The sequence below is a fragment of the Schistocerca serialis genome, chromosome 8 (genome assembly GCF_023864345.2).
Source record: "Schistocerca serialis cubense isolate TAMUIC-IGC-003099 chromosome 8, iqSchSeri2.2, whole genome shotgun sequence".
Classification (NCBI taxonomy): domain Eukaryota; kingdom Metazoa; phylum Arthropoda; class Insecta; order Orthoptera; family Acrididae; genus Schistocerca; species Schistocerca serialis.
In genome coordinates this window covers 365,540,533-365,563,542 of record NC_064645.1, presented here as the reverse complement: position 1 = coordinate 365,563,542, position 23,010 = coordinate 365,540,533, and the positions used below count along the sequence as shown (strand labels likewise).

Here is a 23,010-nt window from a genome sequence, read left to right as displayed (position 1 = left end):
TTTAACTTTGAACAGTGTGTAGTTTCAGTACCTATTATTGTGATGATATATAAGGGCCCAATTTCTGGTCACGAGACAGTCAGTCCATGGCCGAGTTTTGGACGAGGAACTTGTGTTGGTTAGAACTACAACAATGCATTGACTTAACAGTGAAATAAGTGTTACACCAACAGGCCATATGTGAAAACAATGACAGTGTCTGTTTCCATACGTACCTTTCTATTCTTCAATAACTGTGAACTTCGTGGTTACGCTTTTACTGCTCGTAGATGTTCAACAGTAAACTATTGTAGCAGTATGTTGATGGTTCGCCTGCTGACTATTAATGAGGCTTATAGGAAGTTAGAACAATATTGCACTGGCCATATATAACAGTGTATTATTGGAGGGTTATGAAAAATTAAAGTAGAAGACTGTGAAATGCAACTATGCATCTGTCGGCAACATCATTTACAGTAGACAGTAATTGTATTTCCACAACTCATTTTTCAGCCAGTGTAGCAGCCAGTACATCGACACCAAGGATAACAAACAAAGAAAGCAAAGAAAAGTAGGTGAACCGCTACAAGCTGTATTGAGTCTAGATGTACTACCTATTAGTGATTTTTGAAAGTGTGCACTGAACCAGGGCTCAAACCCAGATTTCCTGCTTATCACGAGCAGTTGGTCCAACCAATTCGGCCATTAATGCATGCTTCCCACATTGACGCAAACCTAATAGAGTTGATGTTGAATAATTCACAGTAACCGAGTAAATACTGAACTATTTCACACAGCCGTGGATTGTCAATGAGATCTGTTTTTTTCAGACATGCAAGTAAATACATCTCCTTGTATGAACAAAATGTAGTCAATCAATTAATTGGTTTAGTTTAAGATAGGTATAAATGTCAATTTTTTAGGCAGGTAATTTATATCGATAAAACTGTTCATAACATTTTAGTCAGAACATGTTAAAAAAGAAAGTTTCTCAAGAAGCCTAAAAGAATAAATAAAAAAAGTAAATTATGGGGGAGAGGGGTTGTCTTACACTCAGGATCATGTTATGATTGGGTAACTACAGTAATCACATGCTTTACAGACTCTTCTGTGTTATCAAAAAGTCTGACAACACAGTTGTTCTCATTGACTGCATCCAATTGGAATAGCTACAAACAAACAATGACAAATTCAACTGCAGGAAAATAACTGAAAATAGTCAAAAACTTCAAGAATCTAGGAATAACAGTGCAGGTGACCTGACATATCTGTTTCAAGCACATTGCAGGTACAATAGTAACAACAATGAAGGCAACGACTGAGATAAAGAAACCAAGTCTGATATCTGTTAGAAGAGCCCGGAGACCCCTCAATGTAACGGCTGCACCAATTGCACCATATGGCTTACAACTGTTATGAAGACACCTCACATATTCAAATCTCAAATGTCTAGATCAAGTCAATTCAATGTACCTGAAAAGAATGCTATGCGTCTCAAAACACACTCAAAACAGAATCCAACTTTACTTGCCTGCAACTGCACAACGTATTATACGGCGTCTGCACAGGGCTTTGGTTGTGTACCACTGCTTTGAGCCAGTCTATGAATATGCAGTGTTTCAATTTTGCAAAGGCAAACTAATGTCAATTAATTCCCACAGTTATCGAAAGTCCAAATTACCAACCACATTATCACACACTAACACATGCTACTCATAGGTGACACAGTTCTCACCCTCGCGATGAACACTGAAAAAAAAGACACCAAACCTGCACTGCCCTCTCCCTCCGCAACTTGGTCATGTGACCAATACTTTAGTCATATCAGCATTTAACTCCTAGATCACCAATTGAAATTACTTACAGTTTTTAAACATATTTTACATTGACAGGGTGTATACGCAGACAAGAAAAAAAAAATTCCGGATTTCACGGTTAAAATTACACTTTCTTGTGGGTGAAAATACACTTTTTCTGAGTTAAGTGACAGTATACTTTTCCTCGGAACTGTAAAACTTATCAATCCTTTGAATGTTATGGTTTCATACACCGGCGTATATCTTGAGGACCTTTAGAAAACCAAACTCAGTAAAAAAAACACGTTTTGGAAAGATCTCTGATGTGCAGCAACATGTATGCTGCATATTTTCGTATTACGAAAGTGTAAATTTAAATTCCACCATACGCCACATGTTAGTTTCCGAAGCATTGAAATCAAGATTGCAATGCGTTTTTGTAGCCAGTCAAAGCTTGTCACATGATATCGCCAGCCAATGACAGCGGATCTTCTAACGTAGGATACGCGATGTAGTCAGCCAATAGCAATATTACTGTCAAGTAGACCGTACACACAAATAGGAAAAGTTAATAGTTTAAATTAACATACGCAGCATTACTACAAGAAAAGCAAAGCTTTCACATACAATATTGGCCTCTAAGATTAATAAGCTGCAAGAGAAGCTAAGCTTTCACATAGCGCGTGTTACACTTTAAGGTACATCACACAAATGTGCCAGTAAAATTTTTAATAAAGACGTAAATGTCTCATCTTCTGAGGCCGAAATTTTTCTAAATGTGCATCCTCAAAGGCCAAAATTTTAAATGAGAGTTAAACTCTCTCTGACATAAAAAATTCATCGCACATTCTCGCACATAATTCATCTTGCATAAAAGGATATTTACTTTGAAAGTAACCATTTTCAAACAACAATTCGCAATATTTTCCCGTGACCTGTTAGAAATATGTTCGTTTCAGTAGTTTCCAGAGAGCGCCAGAAACAGGCGTCACCGCGCTTGCGCAGCTACGATGACGCAGGAAGCCCGTATGTTCATAGGTGTAAAACATTAAAAGATCTTACACTATGTCATAAAAGAAACAAGACATCAGAGGATACTCCAAGAAAATCGTAATTTCGTGAACTTTACTAAAATGCGTAATTCGGCTTAAAGTGCACATTCGTGTGTCCAGATTCGGATGTAAATTTTCTTGAGTACAGGTACTGTATTATCTCATGTTTGGTTCTTTATTATGGCATAATGTCATACGTTCTAGAAGATGAAAACATGCACTTTTGAAATCCAGCGAACAGTTGAAACTTGCCCATAGTATGGAATCAAACACTCATTTCTAATAAATAGACTGCCCCTGCGGAAAAGATTAATAAAAGCCAAATTTCTTTAGCAAACCGACAAAAATAACTTCATTGTTCTACAAGGTGATTAATGATTAACTGTCAGAAAGGTGGAGATAAAACCTGAAACTAATAACATATTTTAGCCTTCCATAATTATGCTAATGTATTTTAATTCATTTGATAGCTCATGGCCGTAGATATCCGTTTACTTTTCATTTAATGTGAGAGCAATAAATGAAGATGAAACAGCAAAATCACTAAACGTAAACACGGGTCACACAGAGACTCCCCTCTACAACTCAAGACTGCTCTGTGGATCAGCCTTGGATCTCCGATATTTCCAAACCGGGGCAATACTAGATAGTGGCCCCCAACCACACATCTGTAGCCAGAAGCAGGAGAAGGTCCTTCTCATACACAACTCAACTGCACATGCACAAGAGCCCGCCCACAACTGCTCAAAGAATCTAAAGTAAACAGTTGTGACGTTACACTCATCGGAGGCAATTTGTTGTTAGAAAGCATTGCATAGTCTTCCCAAAGCTTTTGACACACTTTGCGGTTGGCAAACGCTTGTATGAGCACATTGTTTTATTGTTCTATATGGCGTATTTCCTTTGCGACTTAAGTTTTACTGTCATCTTTTTTCTCTCATTCATGTTTTGTTGCTGCAGTATTATTCTGCAGAAGCGGGACACAGTAATATCCTTTGTTAGAGTATTGGTTCTTACCTGTCAAAATCACAAAAATTTAACTGAAAACTAAAACAATGAAACATTCCCGGGTTTATCCCGGTTTCCTCCCGGACGAAAAAATTCCCGGGTTTTTCCCGGATCTCCCGGTTGTCCCGGGTCGTATACACCCTGATTAAACACATAAGATAGCTCCCTACACTACTTTTGCATTTTATTACTGTACAGATTAATTGTACATGCACCTGAAACTATTTTTTATGTAATACTTTTCACACTATGAATTGGAACTGCAGGAAACTAGTCAAATTCCCAGTTTAATTGCTTATGATTATTTATGCAGAGGCTAATCTTCCAGTGTAATTATGGTGTACTCTTTGTCTTCGTACAACCTTTACATTACTATATGTACTATTTTTTATTTATTTATTTATTTATTTTTTTTTTTTTTTTTTTTTTTTTTTTTTTTTTTTTTTTTTTGTTTAGTGAAAAGTAAGGTACGAGGAGGTTCTATGCAGAATCGGAGAGGAAAGGAAAGGAATATGTGGAAAACACTGATAAGGAGAAGGGACAGGATGATAGGACATCTGCTAAGACATGGCGGAATGACTTCCAAGGTACTAGAGGGAGCTGTAGAGGGCAAAAACTGTAGAGGAAGAGGGAGATTGGAATACGTCAAGCAAATAATTGAGGATGTAGGTTGCAAGTGCTACTCTGAGATGAAGAGGTTAGCACAGGAAAGGAATTCGTGGTGGGCCGCATCAAACCAGTCAGTAGACTGATGACAAAAAAAAAATGTTGTTGCAAGTAATTTTATTATAAAAAACACGTCTAAACTTTAATGACAAAACTAATACCTGGAAAATATGTTTGACGGAGATTTTATTGGGCTTTTTAATTACTTTCTGTGGTTTTTGTGTTCTTTAGTAAATACACAATATAGCTGTAAATGTGCTCAGTATCTCGCCATGTTAGATGCCATTGCTAACACTTAGCCATGCAATGTGTTTAATGAAACAGGATTTCCTGTAAGTGGTTACACAGCCAGCTGTGACTCGCCACAGCTATCTTGCTACAGTCTACATGATTACTCTGCAATTCACATTTAAGTGCTCGGCAGAGGGTGCTCACCAGCTTTATGTCGCTCAACCTAGCCTTCACATTTCATGACTGATATATGCATATAAACCTACAGTCTGTAACATTACGGGAACAACCCACATCTTGGCAGACTCAAATTACTTCACTGAAGACCTGATGTCAGTTCATAACCTGACATCAAACCCATAAAGCATTAGACTTCTGGAAGACAGTTGACAAAAGGCAAGAGATATTAATATAGGTCACAAACTCCTCAACACTCCAGCGATGGCAATAAATATTGCACCATAAAGTGTAAAGAAAGAACTTTGTCACTATCTCCCTACGCAAATGATAATAGCTTTAATTAACTAATCAATGCCTTGTACACAATATGTTTAGTAAAATCGCAATAACAATATCATGAAAAGGATAGTTGCTACTCATCATATAAAGGAGATGCCGAATCACAGATAGGCACAACGGAAAGACTGTCTGCAAGCAAGCTTTCAGCCAAAAAGGCCTTCATCAGAAATAGAAACACACACACACATGCACGCACGCACGCACACACGCAGCACGTGACCAAGTCTCTGGCTGCTGGTCTGTGGTTGTGGTTTGTGTGTGTGTGTGTGTGTGTGTGTGTGTGTTTCGTGTGTGGCCTTTTTGACCAAAAGCTTACCTGCCAATAGTCTTTTAGTTGTGCCTACCTGAAACTCAGCATCACTGCTGTATGGTGAGCAGCAACTATCCTTTTCATAATATTGTCATTATTTCATTTTGCATTTTCAACTGTATGAAATTCATAATAATTAATACTTTGAGGAAACTCAATGAATTTATAGCAACTATGAACATACACTACAGGATTAAGCTGATTTTCAAAATAATGAAAAAAATGTTACTATTTTTTGATGAAGGTGTATTTCATTTCCTAAATGTAGTTGAGAGTTGAGGAACCATTATATTATGAGACAATAGAGATTTGGAAACAGATTTTAAATCGAGGAACACTCCTGTAGTAGACGTAAACTTTGCCCAAATACATTAAATCTGAAACAAATCACAAAAAGATGGACCATTACGGAGCTTCAGAGGGAGTTTCAAAGGGAGCATTAAGCAATGATTGACTCAGATAGACAAAAGAAATACAACAAAAGATGAATCTGTATCTTTGAGGAACCAAATATTTATAATGCAGCAGAGGAAAAAGTAGTCAAAAAGACAAGTCTTGGTAGAAATCTTTGATTAATATAGCGGATATTAAATTTAATTCAAGAATGGAGAAGCTATAAAACTGGAGCATATTAAGATGGCAATAAGGAATACAGATAAATATAGAATCAGACAGAGAGAAAGTCCAAAACAACAAAGCAAAGCTTTATAATGTAATTGGATAGCAAGACTTTAGACACATGTTCAGTGATGGGAGATATGAATGCAGCATATGGGGAAATTAATGACCTTTGATGAAAGGAAGGCAGCTGAATGAACATCGTGAGCTAAGATCACAAGCTAGTAGCAAGAAAAGAAAGGAAGGGTGAAATAAATATATATAAGGGCTATAAAAAGAGGTTCAAAAGTGTATTTCATTCGCCTAATTCTAATTAGACTTAGAAAAATAAGCAAGGTAGTCATATTTCTGGAAACAAAATACCTTTTTAGACATAGCTCATTTTATTTGTTTTGAAATAATATGGACTCAGCTTTGTAGACTGTCTTCCTGTTGATGTTCGTTTCTCCTTACGCACTGTTTGCATTTGTCTTTGTAGCTAAACTTCTGACTGTGGTTATGTGTTAGACATAGCACTTGCAACTGTCTCCTAAAGATGTGCTAGCATCACAACAAGGCCAGGGATTATGCACAATGTGAACAATGTAAACAGTGAAATGGAGTCCTACTATTCCGTACGGGAAGTGGCAAACATGGTATGTTGCTACAGTTCAGCCAATAGTGTTAACCGACAACGCATCTCATGACACCAAACAACTTCCTCAATGCCGCATTTCATCTGAGAAATTGTTTAACAGTTTGTTCCAACAATTTGCAGACAAGAACAATGGATTTCTATAGATCTCACATACTTCAAATACCAGAAACAATCAAACAAGTGGTGCAATGTTAGAAGCCATCCAGAAACAAGTATGCAAACATTTGGAACTACTGAAGGCATTAATATTCATTGGTTGATCAATTTATTCATTCTCCGTGTTCAGTAGCTTACTTTAAGAAGGAAGAACGAAACACGGAATGAGTCATGGTATTCAATAACAAGAGACAATGATATTGGAGAAACTTAATCAGTCTAATATTATAATATATTAACAATAACAATAAAAATATATTGCCTGGTTCTATTCACACTTTTGTCATTTGAAGTAAATTAAATAAATTAGAAAGAAAGCTGCTGATTTTGAAGACAGTTTTCTTCTCAGTTATACTATAAAAGGTGAATATTAATAAAACTGACAAACTGCAGGGATGGATTCCTGACTGGAAATGGAGGAAAGAAGGTCCTAAGAAAATGTGTGCAGAAATGCATCGTTGTAACGGTAAATGGCACTGACGAATGACAGGCCATGTGCTGTATGTTTTGCAGGCTGTGTGACTAGCGTACCACACTGTAAGCAGCAGAATGGTCCAGTATTCATGTTAAGAACAAGCCGAGATGGTGTCTGTGCATGGCCAAGCAGTTGGAAACGGTCGATAGGCAGCATGGCAGTACCAAAACAAGTACCCTCACAGACACCAACCACATCATATTTATTTATTTATTTTTATTTGGTATGCATATTCCATGGATCCGTACATGCGAGTGATTCACCTGGGTGTGGAACGTGTCAATACAATTGTACAAATGCAATTAATGCTACAGAATAGTAATATAATACAATGATACAGAAATTAATAAGGATCACTTTTTCTCATCTACAAACTGTCATTTAACTAGTATAGCAATTCACACTATAACATTATAACTAAAACATTAACACTATAACATTAACATAATATTGTATCGTCCATCTAATAACTAAGCGACTAAATACATCTATTATTAAGGCAGGCCATTACTTCTGGAAAAGAATTCATCTAAGGAGTACAGTGGATGGTCAAGCAGGTATTTTTTTAATGTACCTTTGAACAGCGTTTCATTTTCTCTTGTACATTTAATATAATTAGGCAATGCATTAAAAGTATTTATAGCAGCATACTTTACTCCCTTCTGTACAAGTGATAAATTTTTTAGTTCAACATGTAGATCATCTTTGCCTGTAGTATTGTAGTTATGGTATCAACAATTTGTTTCATACTGAGCATAGTCTTTATTAACTACATTCATCAGAGTGTATATGTACTGACTTGTTGTGGTCAGAATACCTAACTGTGTGAAAAGTTTTCTACATGAGTTTTGTGGAGAAACCCACACATGATTCTGACTGCTCTCTTCTGAGTAGTTAAGGTTTTTTTTTGAGGCTGGTGAATTACCCCAGAATATTATTCCGTAACTCATTAATGAGTGAAGGTATCCAAAGTAAGCTGATTTTAAAATGTTGATGTCCCCAAAATGAGTAATGGTTCTTAGAGCAAAAGTTGCTGATGACAGCCTTTTTAGAGTAAGGGACGCATGCTGTTCCCAGTTGAGCCTACTGTCAATGTGAACCCCCAGGAATTTAGTGGAGTGCACCTGTTCTAGTTCCTGGTTGTCATGAGCAATTACTATATTTTCTAGAGTTTTATTTTTTGTGTGGAACTGTATAAAATTTGTTTTCTTAATATTAACTGAAAGAGAATTAATTGAAAACCAGGTATTAACTTCTCTGAGTATGTCATTAACATCAGTCGCCAGATCAGCAGTAGACTTACCATCTACCACAATGCTTGTATCATCAGCAAACATTGTGAATTCGCAATTTTTACTAATGGACAGGGGTAAATCATTAACATATATTAAAAACTGCAAGGGTCCAAGGACAGATCCCTGGGGAACTCCATGCTGAATTTTTCCCCATTCAGAATCCACTGGATTAGAATATCCTTTGTCGCAGCCGTTTAGAACCACCTTTTGTTTCCCGTCTTCAAGATATGATTTTAGTCAGTTACCTATAGGCCCTTTGATTCCATAATGATAGGCCTTCTCCAAGAGTATCTTGTGGTTTACACAATCAAAGGCCTTGGAAATATCACAGAAGACACCAACTGATGACTTCTTACTATTAATAGACTCCAAGACATCATTTGTGAGTGAATATATGGCACGCTCTGTGGAAACCCCTTTTTGAAAACCAAACTGTCTGTGGTTAATAATATTAAGTTTATCAAGATGTGTCACAATCCTGTTATACACTGCCTTTTCAAGAACCTTTGAAAATGTTGTTAACAGAGAGATGGACGATAATTTTTGACATCTGTAGCATCGCCAGACTTGAAAAGAGGTCTCACAATAGCATATTTCATTCTCTCTGGAACAACTCCCTCATAAAGAGATGTGTTGCAAATGTGAGCAAGTACTACACTTACATCATTACTGCAGGCTTTCAACAGTTTACTAGAGATGTTATCTATACCTGACGATCCTTTACTTTTCAATGAGTAAATTATTTTTTTTTATTTCATTAACAGTTATGGGTGTTACATTTTATCATTAAAACATTGTGGGAGGTTAAGTTTCAGAGTATCTGCAGCTTCCCTTAGGTCACCACTGCAACCTATTTGAGAGGTGACACTTAGAAAGTGGTTGTTAACTGTGTCTGCTATCTGTTTACTATCAGTTATTTCCAAATTGTTAATTTTTAGGACAGCAGTTTTTTCATTGTCAGATGGTGCAGTACCTGTTTCCCTCTTTATTACATTCTAAACCATTCTAATTTTATTATCTGAACAATTAATTTCAGATTGTAGGCACATACTTTTAGATTTTTTAATGACTTTAGTTAAGATTTTCCAGTATGCCTTACAATAGTTCATCTGGAGGGGATTATTGGATTGTCTGGATATTATATACAGTTCTCTTTATCTCTGGCATGATATTTTTATTGAGCCATGTTTTTTTGCTTGATTGCCTGTTCTGTAGTCTACAGACCTTTTTTGAAAGACACTTTCAAATATACCTGATAATTCATCAGTAAATAAATTATATTTTGTATTGGCATCATTTGCAAGATAAACATACCGCCAGCCAGTCTCCTGAATGCATAATTTGAATTTTTGGATATTTTCCTCATTCATGTTTCTAATGGTTTTCCATTGTGTACTAGTTTTGTTCTGATTCAAATTCAAGTTGTCAATTGTGAGTATTTGCCTATCATGATCTGAGAGACCATTTATGACTTTTTCAACTTTGATGTGATGAGTTTTACACATATCTAAAAAGATATTGTCTATTAGAGTACTGGAAGTGGCAGTAGTTCCTGTGGGAAAACTGACAGTGGAGACAAGTTGTAGGTATGCATTAAATGTGCAAAATGTCTTAGAAGATGAGCTTTCTATGAAATCTATATTAAAATCTCCAGTCACCATAATGTCCCTATTTTTTCTTGTGAGATACAATAGCACACAATCTAATTGTTTCATGAATACTTTAAAATTACCAGATGGAGCCCTGTATACTGCTACAATTACCAGTTTCTTGTTAGCTTCTACTATTTCTGTGACACATGCCTCAAAGTCTTTCTCTACACAATATTCCTCTACGTCTATTGTATTAAAGGACACGCTGTTTTTCACATAAATAACTGCCCCACCTCTGCACATATGCTTTCTACAAAATGAGGTAGCTAAAACATAGTTTGGAATATTGAGCATTTCGATGCCAAAAGTGACATGGTGTTCTGTCAGACAGAGAATATGAGCACAATTTGCTCCTGTTGGTTCATCAATATTTACAATAAATTGGTCTAACTTACGGAGCAGGCTTTGAATATTTTGGTGAAAAATTTTGAGCTTACTTTTAATTACATGATTGGCTGTGGTGCTGCCACTGTTGGGACTGAGTTTTATTTCTTTTGACATACCAGTATCACAAAACAGTTTTCTGCAGGGAAGGGGGAGCTTTTGTGCCGGTGACACACACATTTGTTGTTATTACCTTCATTACTTACATTCTGATTGGAACCTTCCCCCTTCTGCCCCAGTACCATAAAAAATCCCCATTTGCAGTTGAGGACTTTCTTGATCTCAGGCACATCCTATGTGGAGCAGCTGCAGTCACTACTGTGCTCCTTTTTGCCGTAGAGGATGGATCTCCTGTTGGTGAGGTTTCTACACTGTCAGCTTGTACACTTGAGCCTGTGGGGGTTGGTGTTGCTGTTTCTGCTACTGATGACTGTCCTTCCTCCTTAAATGCTGCTGCTGCTTCACAAGATGGCAGTGGACTAACTTTTCCCACTTGAGTTGTAACTGCTGGTGCTGTATTGCTTTTGTATAAAAGACCTGTTTGTGTTGACTCACATACAGGTGCTGCTGCATATGAAGTCTTCCCTTCAGCTGTTCCATTAGGTTTGAAGGAGTATTTTGACAACACTGTCTGTATTTCTTCCAATGGTACAGTTTCAATGGGCACAGGTGCTTTTAGAATGATTGGAGGTGTGGTGTTTTCAAACAGTTTGAATGTTTCTGCTAATAGTGTTTTAGCGAGGATACGTTTTCTTAGCTGGTTCCTGTGCAGTCCATGTCGAGTAAAATGGTTTCTCTCTTCGGAATTACTGTCCAAAAACTTCACGTCCTTGAATGCTTTGCATACCCTTTGAAACATTCTGGTTGTGAATTTGATTTCATTATTTACACATGAACTGTTTATTAGGTCATGTCTGTGTGGGATGCTAACAACGATTGCTTTTCTTGGCGAGATTCTTTCCAATGCATTTCGCAATGCTGTAATTGCATTTTTCGACTCATTTTTATTAACATCGTTAGCTCCAGCAATAATTACACAAAAATCGTTTGGTTGAGGGTTTAAATCTTTAATTATTTGCTGGAAAGGGGCCCCGGGTTTTACTGTGGCAGTAACGGAAAATTTGGATTGCATATTCATAAGAATTGTGGCTAAATCTCGTCCATGGCCGTCTGCAAAGATACAAACTTTTGGTTTTGTTTCGTCGTCTTTCAATAATTTAATTTGCTGGTGTTTCTCTTGTGCAATGGGCGCATACGAGTTTTTCGTAACTATAGCAGATATTGGAGCACTTTGACTTTCATTAACGGTTTCTTTGAGAGTATTGTAGGTTTCACTTTGTACATTTTTCACACAAGCATTAAAATCGTCATTCAAAGAATTAATTAACGATTCAATGTCATTCATATATTTTTTAGATATTGTGAGTTCTTCTTTCAGTACATCAGAGATGAGTTCTTCAGTGCCAGCATTATACATCTTGACTGCACTTTTTCGACCACTGCACTGAACAAAGCCACAATTCGGATTTATCACTTTTCTGTTCTTCGTACACAATAGATACAATATTTGAAACCATTTTCAGGCACTTGCATGACCATGGGTCCTTTCAGACAAAAGAATGTGCAGGGAGGCTATGGACAGTATGTACACCAGATTTGGAGGACCAGGTTCTACAGGGTATTGGGGCAGTCTGTGTGTACATCAGTTTTTTGGAGGACCGGGTTCAACAGGGCACCAGACCATCACAATCCCCCTCCCCCATGAACCTTGCCATTGGCCGGGAGGCATGCGTGCCTCAGTGATACAGATAGCCATACCGTAGGTGCAACCACAACGGAGGGGTATCTGTTGAGAGGCCAGACAAACGTGTGGTTCCTGAAGAGGGGCAGCAGCCTTTTCAGTAGTTGCAAGGGCAACAGTCTGGATGATTGACTGATCTGGCCTTGTAACACTAACCAAAAAGGCCTTGCAGTGCTGGTACTGGGAACGGCTGAAACTACGGCCGTACTTTTTCCCGAGGGCATGCAGCTTTACTGTATGGTTTAATGATGATGGCGTCCTCTTGGGTAAAATATTCCCGAGGTAAAATAGTCCCCCATTCGGCTCTCCGGGCGGGGACTACTCAAGAGGATACCGTTCTCAGGAGAAAGAAAACTGGCGTTCTACGGATCGGAACGTGGAATGTCAGATCCCTTAATCGGGCAGGTAGGTTTGAAAATTTAAAAAGGGAAATGGATAGGTTAAAGTTAGATATAGTGGGAATTAGTGAAGTTCAGTGGCAGGAGGAACAAGACTTCTGGTCAGGTGACTACAGGGTTATAAACACAAAATCAAATAGGGGTACTGCAGGAGTAGGTTTAATAATGAATAGGAAAATAGGAATGCGGGTAAGCTACTACAAACAGCATAGTGAATGCATTATTGTGGCCAAGATAGATACGAAGCCCACGCCTACTACAGTAGTACAAGTTTATATGCCAACTAGCCCTGCAGATGACGAAGAAATTGAAGAAATGTATGATGAGATAAAAGAAATTATTCAGATAGTGAAGGGTGACGAAATTTTAATAGTCATTGGTGACTGGAATTCGGTAGTAGGAAAAGGGAGAGAAGGAAACATAGTAGGTGAATATGGATTGGGGCTAGGAAATGAAAGAGGAAGCCGCCTGGTAGAATTTTGCACAGAGCACAACTTAATCATAGCTAACACTTGTTTCAAGAATCATAAAAGAAGGCTGTATACATGGAAGACGCCTGGAGATCTGACAGGTTTCAGATAGATTATATAATGGTAAGACAGAGATTTAGGAACCAGGTTTTAAATTGTAAGACATTTCCAGGGGCAGATGTGGACTCTGACCACAATCTATTGCTTATGAACTGTAGATTAAAACTGAAGAAACTGCAAAAAGGTGGGAATTTAAGGAGATGGGACCTGGAAAAACTGAAAGAACCAGAGATTGTACAGAGTTTCAGGGAGAGGATAAGGGAACAATTGACAGGAATGGGGGAAAGGAATACAGTAGAAGAAAAATGGGTAGCTTTGAGGGATGAATTAGTGAAGGCAGCAGAGGATCAAGTAGGTAAAAAGACGAGGGCTAGTAGAAATCCTTGGGTAACAGAAGATATATTGAATTTAATTGAGGAAAGGAGAAAATATAAAAATGCAGTAAATGAAGGAGGCAAAAAGGAATAAAATCAAAGAGACCTTTGGATATAAGAGAACCACTTGCATGAACATCAAGAGCTCAGATGGAAACCCAGTCCTAAGCAAAGAAGGGAAAGCAAAAAGGTGGAAGGAGTATATAGAGGAACTATACAAGGGCGATGTACTTGAGGACAATATTATGGAAATGGAAGAGGATGTAGATGAATATGAAATGGGAGATATGATACTGCGTGAAGAGTTTGACAGAGCACTAAAAGATCTAAGTCAAAACAAGGTCCCAGGAGTAGACAACATTCCATTGGAACTACTGACGGCCTTGGGAGAGCCAGTCCTGACAAAACTCTACCAACTGGTGAGCAAGATGTATGAAACAGGCGAAATACCCTCAGACTTCAAGAAGAATATAATAATTCCAATCCCAAAGAAAGCAGGTGTTGACAGATGTGAAAATTACCGAACTATCAGTTTAATAAGTCACAGCTGCAAAATACTAATGCGAATTCTTTACAGAAGAATGGAAAAACTAGTAGAAGCCGACCTCGGGGAGGATCAGTTTGGATTCCGTAGAAATGTTGGAACACGTGAGACAATACTGACCATATGACTTATCTTAGAAAATAGATTAAGGAAAGACAATCTTACATTTCTAGCATTTGTAGACTTAGAGAAAGCTTTTGACAATGTTGACTGGAATACTCTCTTTCAAATTCTAAAGGTGGCAGGGGTAAAATACAGGGAGCGAAAGGCTATTTACAATTTGTACAGAAACCAGATGGTAGTTATGAGAATCGAGGGGCATGAAAGGGAAGCTGTGGTAGGGATGGGAATGAGACAGGGTTGTAGCCTATCCCCGATGTTATTCAATCTGTATATTGAGCAAGCAGTGAATGAAACAGAAGAAAAATGCAGAGTAGGTATTAAAATCCTTGGAGAAGAAATAAAAACTTTGAGGTTCGCCGATGACATTGTAATTCTGTCAGAGACAGCAAAGGACTTGGAAGAGCAGTTGAATAGAATGGGTAGTGTCTTGAAAGGAGGATATAAGATGAACATCAACAAAAGCAAAACGAGGATAATGGAATGTAGTCGAATTTAATCGGGTGATGCTGAGGGAATTAGATTAGGAAGTGAGACATTTAAAGTAGTAAAGGAGTTTTGCTATTTGGGGAGCAAAATAACTGATGATGGTCGAAGTAGAGAGGATATAAATGTAGATTGGCAATGGCAAGGAAAGAGTTTCTGAAGAAGAGAAATTTGTTAACATCGAGTATTGATTTAAGTGTCAGGAAGTCATTTTTGAAAGTATTTGTATGGAGTGTAGCCATGCATGGAAGTGAAACATGGATGATAGATAGTTTGGACAAGAAGAGAATAGAAGCTTTTCACATGTGGTGCTACAGAAGAATGCTGAGGATTAGATGGGTAGATCACATAACTAATGAGGAAGTATTGAATAGGATTGGGGAGAAGAGGAATTTGTGGCACAACTTGACAAGAAGAAGGGATCGGTTGGTAGGACATGTCCTGAGGCATCAAGGGATCACCAATTTTGTATTGGAGGGCAGTGTGGAGGGTAAAAATCGTGGAGGGAGACCAAGAGATGAATACACTAAGCAGATTCAGAAGGATGTAGGTTGCAGTAGGTACTGGGAGATGAAGAGGCTTGCACAGGATAGAGTAGCATCAAGAGCTGCATCAAACCAGTCTCAGGACTGAAGACCATAACAACAACAGCAACATCACAATTATGGAATTTCTGTCATCAGTCCTATTTACAGATGAAAGTTTACTGAAAGTGACATCATTAATCTGCATAGTTGTCTTCTGAGTCCTCTACCATGGCAACAATGCATTTCTGGACACACATTCATAGAACCTCTTTTCTTCCATTTCCAGTCAGGAATCTGTCCACGCAGTTTGTTGGTTTTATTAATGTTCATCCCATATAGTTGCTCAATATCTGTTACTAATATTTTTATATTCACCTGATTAAAACATTATATGTACCTACATCTGCTAAGACTGAGTCCTCTTTAGAGTTTATCACTACCTGTCATGTAACTCTATAAAGAAAACTGCTACTTGCCTAGTAGCTAACAGAACTTTTCAATCCCCGAATCTAGATATTCAGATTAAATTAGACGTACTTCTTGTTCCATAGGTTCATAGTGAGGAGATCCTCAATGTTGAAGAAAATATCACAAAATAAGAATGACCAGTAGAAATTATGGTTAATTAGGTGTGTTTTTAATTTAATTTGAACTTGTAAGAGTGCCCAACTTCTTGTTTATGTTGGCCACAAGCTTTTTGAGTATCTTCCAGTCAGAGTATAGAATTCCACTCTGAGCACTAGACAGAGTGGCAAAGTCCACATTAAAATTATTTTTTATCTTATATTGTGGCTATGTGAATTGCAGTTCCACTGAAACTGGTTAAGAAGCAAACATGTTACAAAATGAGTGAAAAAGATTCAAAAGATTTCAGCAAGATATACAGTAATCTACTTTACAGAATATTTTTACTGTGCCATTCTGCTGAATAAACATTTTCATTATGTTATATATAAAAACAAAGATGAGGTGACTTACCGAACGAAAGCGCTGGCAGGTCGATAGACACACAAACAAACACAAACATACACACAAAATTCAAGCTTTCGCAACAAACTGTTGCCTCATCAGGAAAGAGGGAAGGAGAGGGGAAGACGAAAGGAAGTGGGTTTTAAGGGAGAGGGTAAGGAGTCATTCCAATCCCGGGAGCGGAAAGACTTACCTTAGGGGGAAAAAAGGACAGGTATACACTCGCACTCACGCACATATCCATCCACACATACAGACACAAGCAGACATATATGTCTGCTTGTGTGTCTGGAATGACTCCTTACCCTCTCCCTTAAAACCCACTTCCTTTCGTCTTCCCCTATCCTTCCCTCTTTCCTGATGAGGCAACAGTTTGTTGCGAAAGCTTGAATTTTGTGTGTATGTTTGTGTTTGTTTGTGTGTCTATCGACCTGCCAGCACTTTCGTTCGGTAAGTCACTTTATCTTTGTTTTTATATATAATTTTTCCCACGTGGAATGTTTCCCTCTATTATATTGTTTTCATTATGTTAGATGCACTGCGCCAGGAGATAATTCGATAAGACGAGGTGAAGCGAAAAGATGCGTTGTAACTCAAAACTTTTATCTTTAGGTTGTAAAGGGACACCCCGCCCCCCTCAAACATTACCTTTATTTGACAGAAGTAATTGATACCAAAAATATTTTCAAAACTTATATAGGTGAATATTGTCTCAGCTATTTTCCTAAAGGAATTTCATATGATTTTGTATACGATGTATTATATTTCAGGCTAAAATGTATAAAAAGAAATTATTTTATTACTTTACTACAATAGATATGCATTAACTCTGTATGTAAAGCTAACATTACTTTTCTTTTAGAAACATCTGAAATTACAAAATATCTGGCATACTTATGATTCCTATTATTAATTGTACAATCTAATGCTAATTATTAAATTTATTTCTGGGTTCATTTATAAAATAATGATATAACTTAGTAAAGATTCTTCTTTTGTCAAGAAAGTTTGTAAACTCTTTGGAATATTGTTAGCACCACAGAATGAAGTAGTAGTGGGCATGCCTCTGATGTGATCAGACGTGTTTTTATGTTTGGCAATAACAACGTAATTTTTAATAATGAAGTGGAAATTGTAAAGATGGTTTGATATTGAAAAAAAAGTGACAAAAAATAAAATTCAAGAGAAAAACAGGCAAATCTTTAATAGTTATCATGTCATTTGGAACCTACGAAGTCAAAAAATATAAGCCTCAAGAATCAACCCCTAGACATGACAAACTGGAGCCAACTAAAAGAAAGGAAGATAATTAAAAAAGTTATTTGTAAGTCTTACTTCGCTCGAAGCTTATTAAAAGAGTTAGTTATTTTGAAGAGTGATAATCAGCAGATGATGCGAGTGGGTGGGGGGTAAGATTACAAGGTCAAGACAAAGACAGATGCTTCTAAGGGCATAAATTGCTAAACTAAGGATCTTGATTAACTTCAGCTGTCATCTGAGCTGTGGCTGCTAAGGCTGAGTTTGGATCCTTAATTAATATGATTGGGTCATCATCAAACATTCCAGTTTTTGAATCGCCTTTAAAAGTTAATGGAGGAGGTACAAGAATTGGCCCAGTGCTGACCCTTGTGACACTCCACATGCTGCAAAAAACTGCAGCAGAGTTGGCGTATGACATGTTTGTCTTCACAGGTGGCCCTGTATCTGACGTGATACAAAAAACCTGTGATGGGACTGGAATAGGATGCGCTGGGTGTGTTTATTGGCAGGTCTTACACCTGGGTCTTACATAAGGATATGTCCAATGTAGTAAACAGTTGGGAGTGAGTGTGGCGTAAGGATAAACCAGGATGTGATTCTTCAATTTCTCCAGGCCATAGAGATCAGAGTAAGGGAGCCACAACTGAATCGTGACAGCGGTTACATCCTTAGCAAGGCGTGGGAACCCGCGATCACCCAGATTAAGAAGAAAAAGAAGTTTTTCCCAGAGTGTACCGACTTTGGGGGAGGGAAGAATAATGAGAGTGGTGCTGGCAGACCCTCCTGAACAAGAAGACCCAGGACACAGCACCAAGACAGCGGGAGAACAGACGCTGCACCTGGACCAGGCTCGGGGCATGGACCGCACCGACTCATAGGAAGCGCCTGAGGGAGGAGTGGGAGGGAGATTGTCCTATATACACCTGGCGCCGGCCCACCACCGGTCAGTACATCAGCGCACCTGATGATGGCAACATGGCCGACTGCCAAAATATTGTGTCCTATGCACACTCAAACCAGGCTGTTCACCCGAGATTTATTTCGTCATAAACCAGGATATTGCATAGATTGGGTGGGCACCTGGGAGGGGTGGGAAGAAGTCTGAGTAGGCTGTTTTTCATTTCTGAGCATGATGAAAAACAGTTCAAGACCTGTGCGAGGGTTATGGTTTTGTTCCATCCTGGATGGTATTGGGTGATGAGCAGAATGCTCCTTTGCACCTGCTTTTTGAGGGTATCAAGAGAATTTAGGTTGTGTGAGGATATGGCATGGGAAACCTGTGAACTATGTTCAGGGGCTAGTGCCCGTCTGTGAAGGCACGAGTGAGAACGTCAGCACACTGGGGAAGAGTATTCTCGTCACTGCAGATGCACTGTCATCCTGGGTGGTCAGACTACATGGGAGTGTGGAGGGGATCACAGGTATCAAAACACAGCTACTGTTGATACACAGAGGATCTGATAAGGGCAGAGGTATGGATGGAGGCATCAAAGGTGGAGGTCAATATCTAGCAAGGTGGTATGTTGGGCTAAGGAGGAACAGGTGAAGTGAATTAGAGAGAATGTGTTGACATAGTGGAGGAATGAGGATGCTGTCTCTTAGCACTGGGCCAGAAATCGAAGATATCATCGATGAACCTCAAGCCAATACGAGGTTTGCAATTTTGGGTGACTAAGAACATTTCCTCCAGATGGTCCATAAGCAGGTTGGCACAGGAGAGCCCAAGCGGGTGTCAATGACCATACTGAGGATTTATTTGCATATAGCAAGTTTAAAAAAGTGTCACATTCTACATAAGGTAGCATTGGTCAAAACTACAAGAAAAGTTCCTACAAATAGATTTCAGGAAACTGAAACCTTTTGAGATATGGGCTGTTTTGCTGGTAACAAGTAATGTGTAGTATTCGGTAGTGTAGGCCATCCTACAGTTGCAATTCAATGCACATGTCTGAATGGTTGTAATTTGCAGGAGACTGATAGTGGCATTGATCTATTACAGGGGACTGATGGTGGCACTGATCTATGACGATATTTAAAGGCACTGGTGCATGCTCAGACAATCGACAATCTGCAGACATTACAGAAGTGTGTGACCAATGCATAGGATGCAAAGTGAATGGAGCTGGGTGGATCTGGAAGTGTGTGATTCACTGTGAAGATGGGGTGCAGGATCTGTCAGGATGCTTGGTTAACCACCAAATGCAGCACTGTCGACTTCTATGTAAATCACAGATGGGAATGGGAGGACAGACTGACGTGTAACTCAACAGGTACTGATTTCCAGACACATAAAACACAGGGACTTTTGTTCTTCTTTTGACCAATACTACGCCTTGTAGTAATATGTTAAATTTAAGCACTCTGTGATGATGTAATTAACAATGTAAGGAAACGGTAGATCGCTACTTACCATAATGATGACACATTAAGTTGCAGACAGGCACAATTAAAAGAAACTTATACATTAGCTTTCAGTCATGGCTTTCGTCAGAAAGATAAAGAGAAACACACACCATTCATTCACACAATCAAGCACAACTCAAATATGCACGACTGTCAACTACGGCAGCTCGGACTCGGAATGATGTGTGTGTTTCTCTTTCTTTTTCTGATAAAGACTGCGACCAAAAGGTAACGAGTAAGCGTCTTTTAACTGTGCCTGTCTGCAATTGAATGTGTTATCTTTACAGTAAGCAGCAATGTATCTTTTCTTAAATTGTTCATATTCCAACCTGAAGTTTCCATTGTTTGAGATTCTAATTAGTTAGATGTACAAGAATGTGGTCTTACATGGAAATAAGATGGGAACAATAAACAGAACAGAGAGGAAAAGAATAGAAGCATTTGAAATATGGTGTTACAGAAGAATGCTGAAGATTAGTTGGATAGACTGAATGACTGATGAGGAAGTACTGAATCAAACAGGGAAGGAGATATTTATAACAGAGACAGACTAAAAGATGAATTGATAGTACATAAGGCATTAACAAATAGTTAATTTTGTAATGGAAGGAAGTGTGTAGAAGTAGCAAATTGTACACTGGGATCAAGCACTGAATAGAAAAAGCAAGTTCAAATGGATTTAGGTTTTAGTAGTTATACAGAGATAATGAGATTTGCATAGGGCAGACTAGCATGGAAAGCTGTATTAAACCAGTCTTCAAACTATGACAACAAAACCTACAACAACTACACAGTACCTGCACAATGTGTTGAAAATTTTCCATTGCTTTTTTCGTGGCATCTGTTACAGTCCCCATCAACATTCCACATCTCATAGCAGTTGTGTTAAAAGTTGCTATTTCAGGGGAACTGAACAGATCATATACTTTTGTAATGCTGTTTAGCACACTATCATCATTTGTGAAGAGGACAACTTCTTTTAAGGCATCCAAAAGTTCTTCAAGTGGCTGAAAATGGAAAATTTTTTGTTTGGTAAAACTGAAAATATTGCATATTCATTTGCTCATTTGCAAAACAATCTTACACACACACAAACAAACACACACACACACACACACACACACACACACACACACACACACACACACACACACACACACCAGATTTACTGTTGAGCCTTTAATGGACTTACTTAACAGGTTAATGCATTAATAGTACATGGGAAGTGAATTTTCAATACTTTTCAGTTTAACCTTAATATTCAGACTACCATCAGGACTGTCCTGCCTCATACAGCTAACTCTCCTGCAACAGACTATTGAAAGTACTCCATGTAAGTATATGGTGCAACAACCCACAATCCATTTATTCAGTGTGGATGCACACCAAGCCTGATTTCTTGCTCGAATACGAAATGTCAAATGAGGGGTTCATGGGTAGGTGACACTATGTTAGTAGTGTGTAACAGGATAAGAATTTGGGTCAGATAGGAAGCATGCTCGGATAACTGAGGCTGTTTAGGCAACTGCTTGTGTTAAGCAGAGATCCGGGTTTGTGACCCAGTTCAGCACGTATTTTCACCTGATACCATCAATTCATTTCGATGATCAAACATGGCCAATGTCATCGAAACCCTTTGAACAGTACTTGTTGTGTGCCCACTGGATCAAAAAATATATCCTTTCTTTCCATCATGTCCAAAGGAGCAAACACCACATATACCGGACGTCCCTCCTAAGACCTGTCAGGCAATTTTTCTCTGAGGCTTCACCAGATATTCACAATTTCGTTTTTGCAGTGGGTAGTTGGAGTCAGAGCAAACAAATACTGCTCATATGTATTTCACACAACATTTAATAGTCAAAAGAAACTATCAGCTTGTTTTCCCTTAGAAACAACATTATTTTTAAAGCAGAATTTTACGTCCCCATTCTATACAACTGTCCCACATCAGTCTGGTGTGACATTTGTTTTATTGATACATATTTACTCACAGTGAAACCCGAAGTATAACCAGTACTCCAGCAGTGCTACGGCATGGCGGTAGCCATCAGCATGGATGAGAGCTGTGTATATCGCTACTGGAGTACTGGTTATTGTAAATACATTTATTCAGTCATGTCAATAAATGATACATGAAAATCAGCATTGTTGTCGGTTCTGAATAGTTGGGCACCTATGCCTTTGTGTCTCGTGAGTTGAGATTTGCTTGGAGTTACTATGCAATGTGTTACAACAGCAGAACTATGTTTGCCAAAATTATTGTATTTTGTGAAAAGTTATAAGACAGAGTGAACACCAAACAGAGAATTGATGCACATTTTATTTAATTAGAGTACATACCTGACCTCTTAAATCCATCAAGAACCTGAATTTAATTGAATTCCAGTGAAACAAGATTTTATTTTAAATCCGCCTGACCACCACGAAAGAGACATAGCTAAGTAACATCCTGCTACTATTTTCATCAGCATTTGTAAAATGCTGTTTAATCCATTTTGAACAACATAAAACTTAAAATCTGTATCATCTAACGGTCACGCCATCTTGTAGTTAATCAAACAATGGAAAGTCCTGGATGCATTAACATCGTTACAACAAGGATTAGCTTTGGGACAAAAAAATCCTTCTTCAGAAGCAGAACACACACACACACACACACACACACACACACACACACACACACACACACACACACTGCTGTCTACAGTCACTCGGGCCCCTTTTCATACTGCTTTTATTCCGTCTTGTAGCATACCGTTACACAGCCCAGGCTGACGTTCATGGTGGTGGTCACAGCATTCTGCAGTCATGTACACT

General features: G+C 38.3%; 1 protein-coding gene across 1 annotated transcript in view; it reads right to left on the bottom strand.

The window, feature by feature from the left end:
• LOC126417020 (cohesin subunit SA-2-like) overlaps positions 1–23,010 on the bottom strand; it is a 486,856-nt gene that overhangs the window by 204,098 nt on the left and 259,748 nt on the right. Inside the window, exon 10 of the mRNA XM_050084909.1 lies at positions 20,988–21,197. Within this exon, the coding sequence (XP_049940866.1) occupies positions 20,988–21,197 (210 nt within the window). The remainder of the gene's footprint in view (positions 1–20,987; positions 21,198–23,010) is intronic.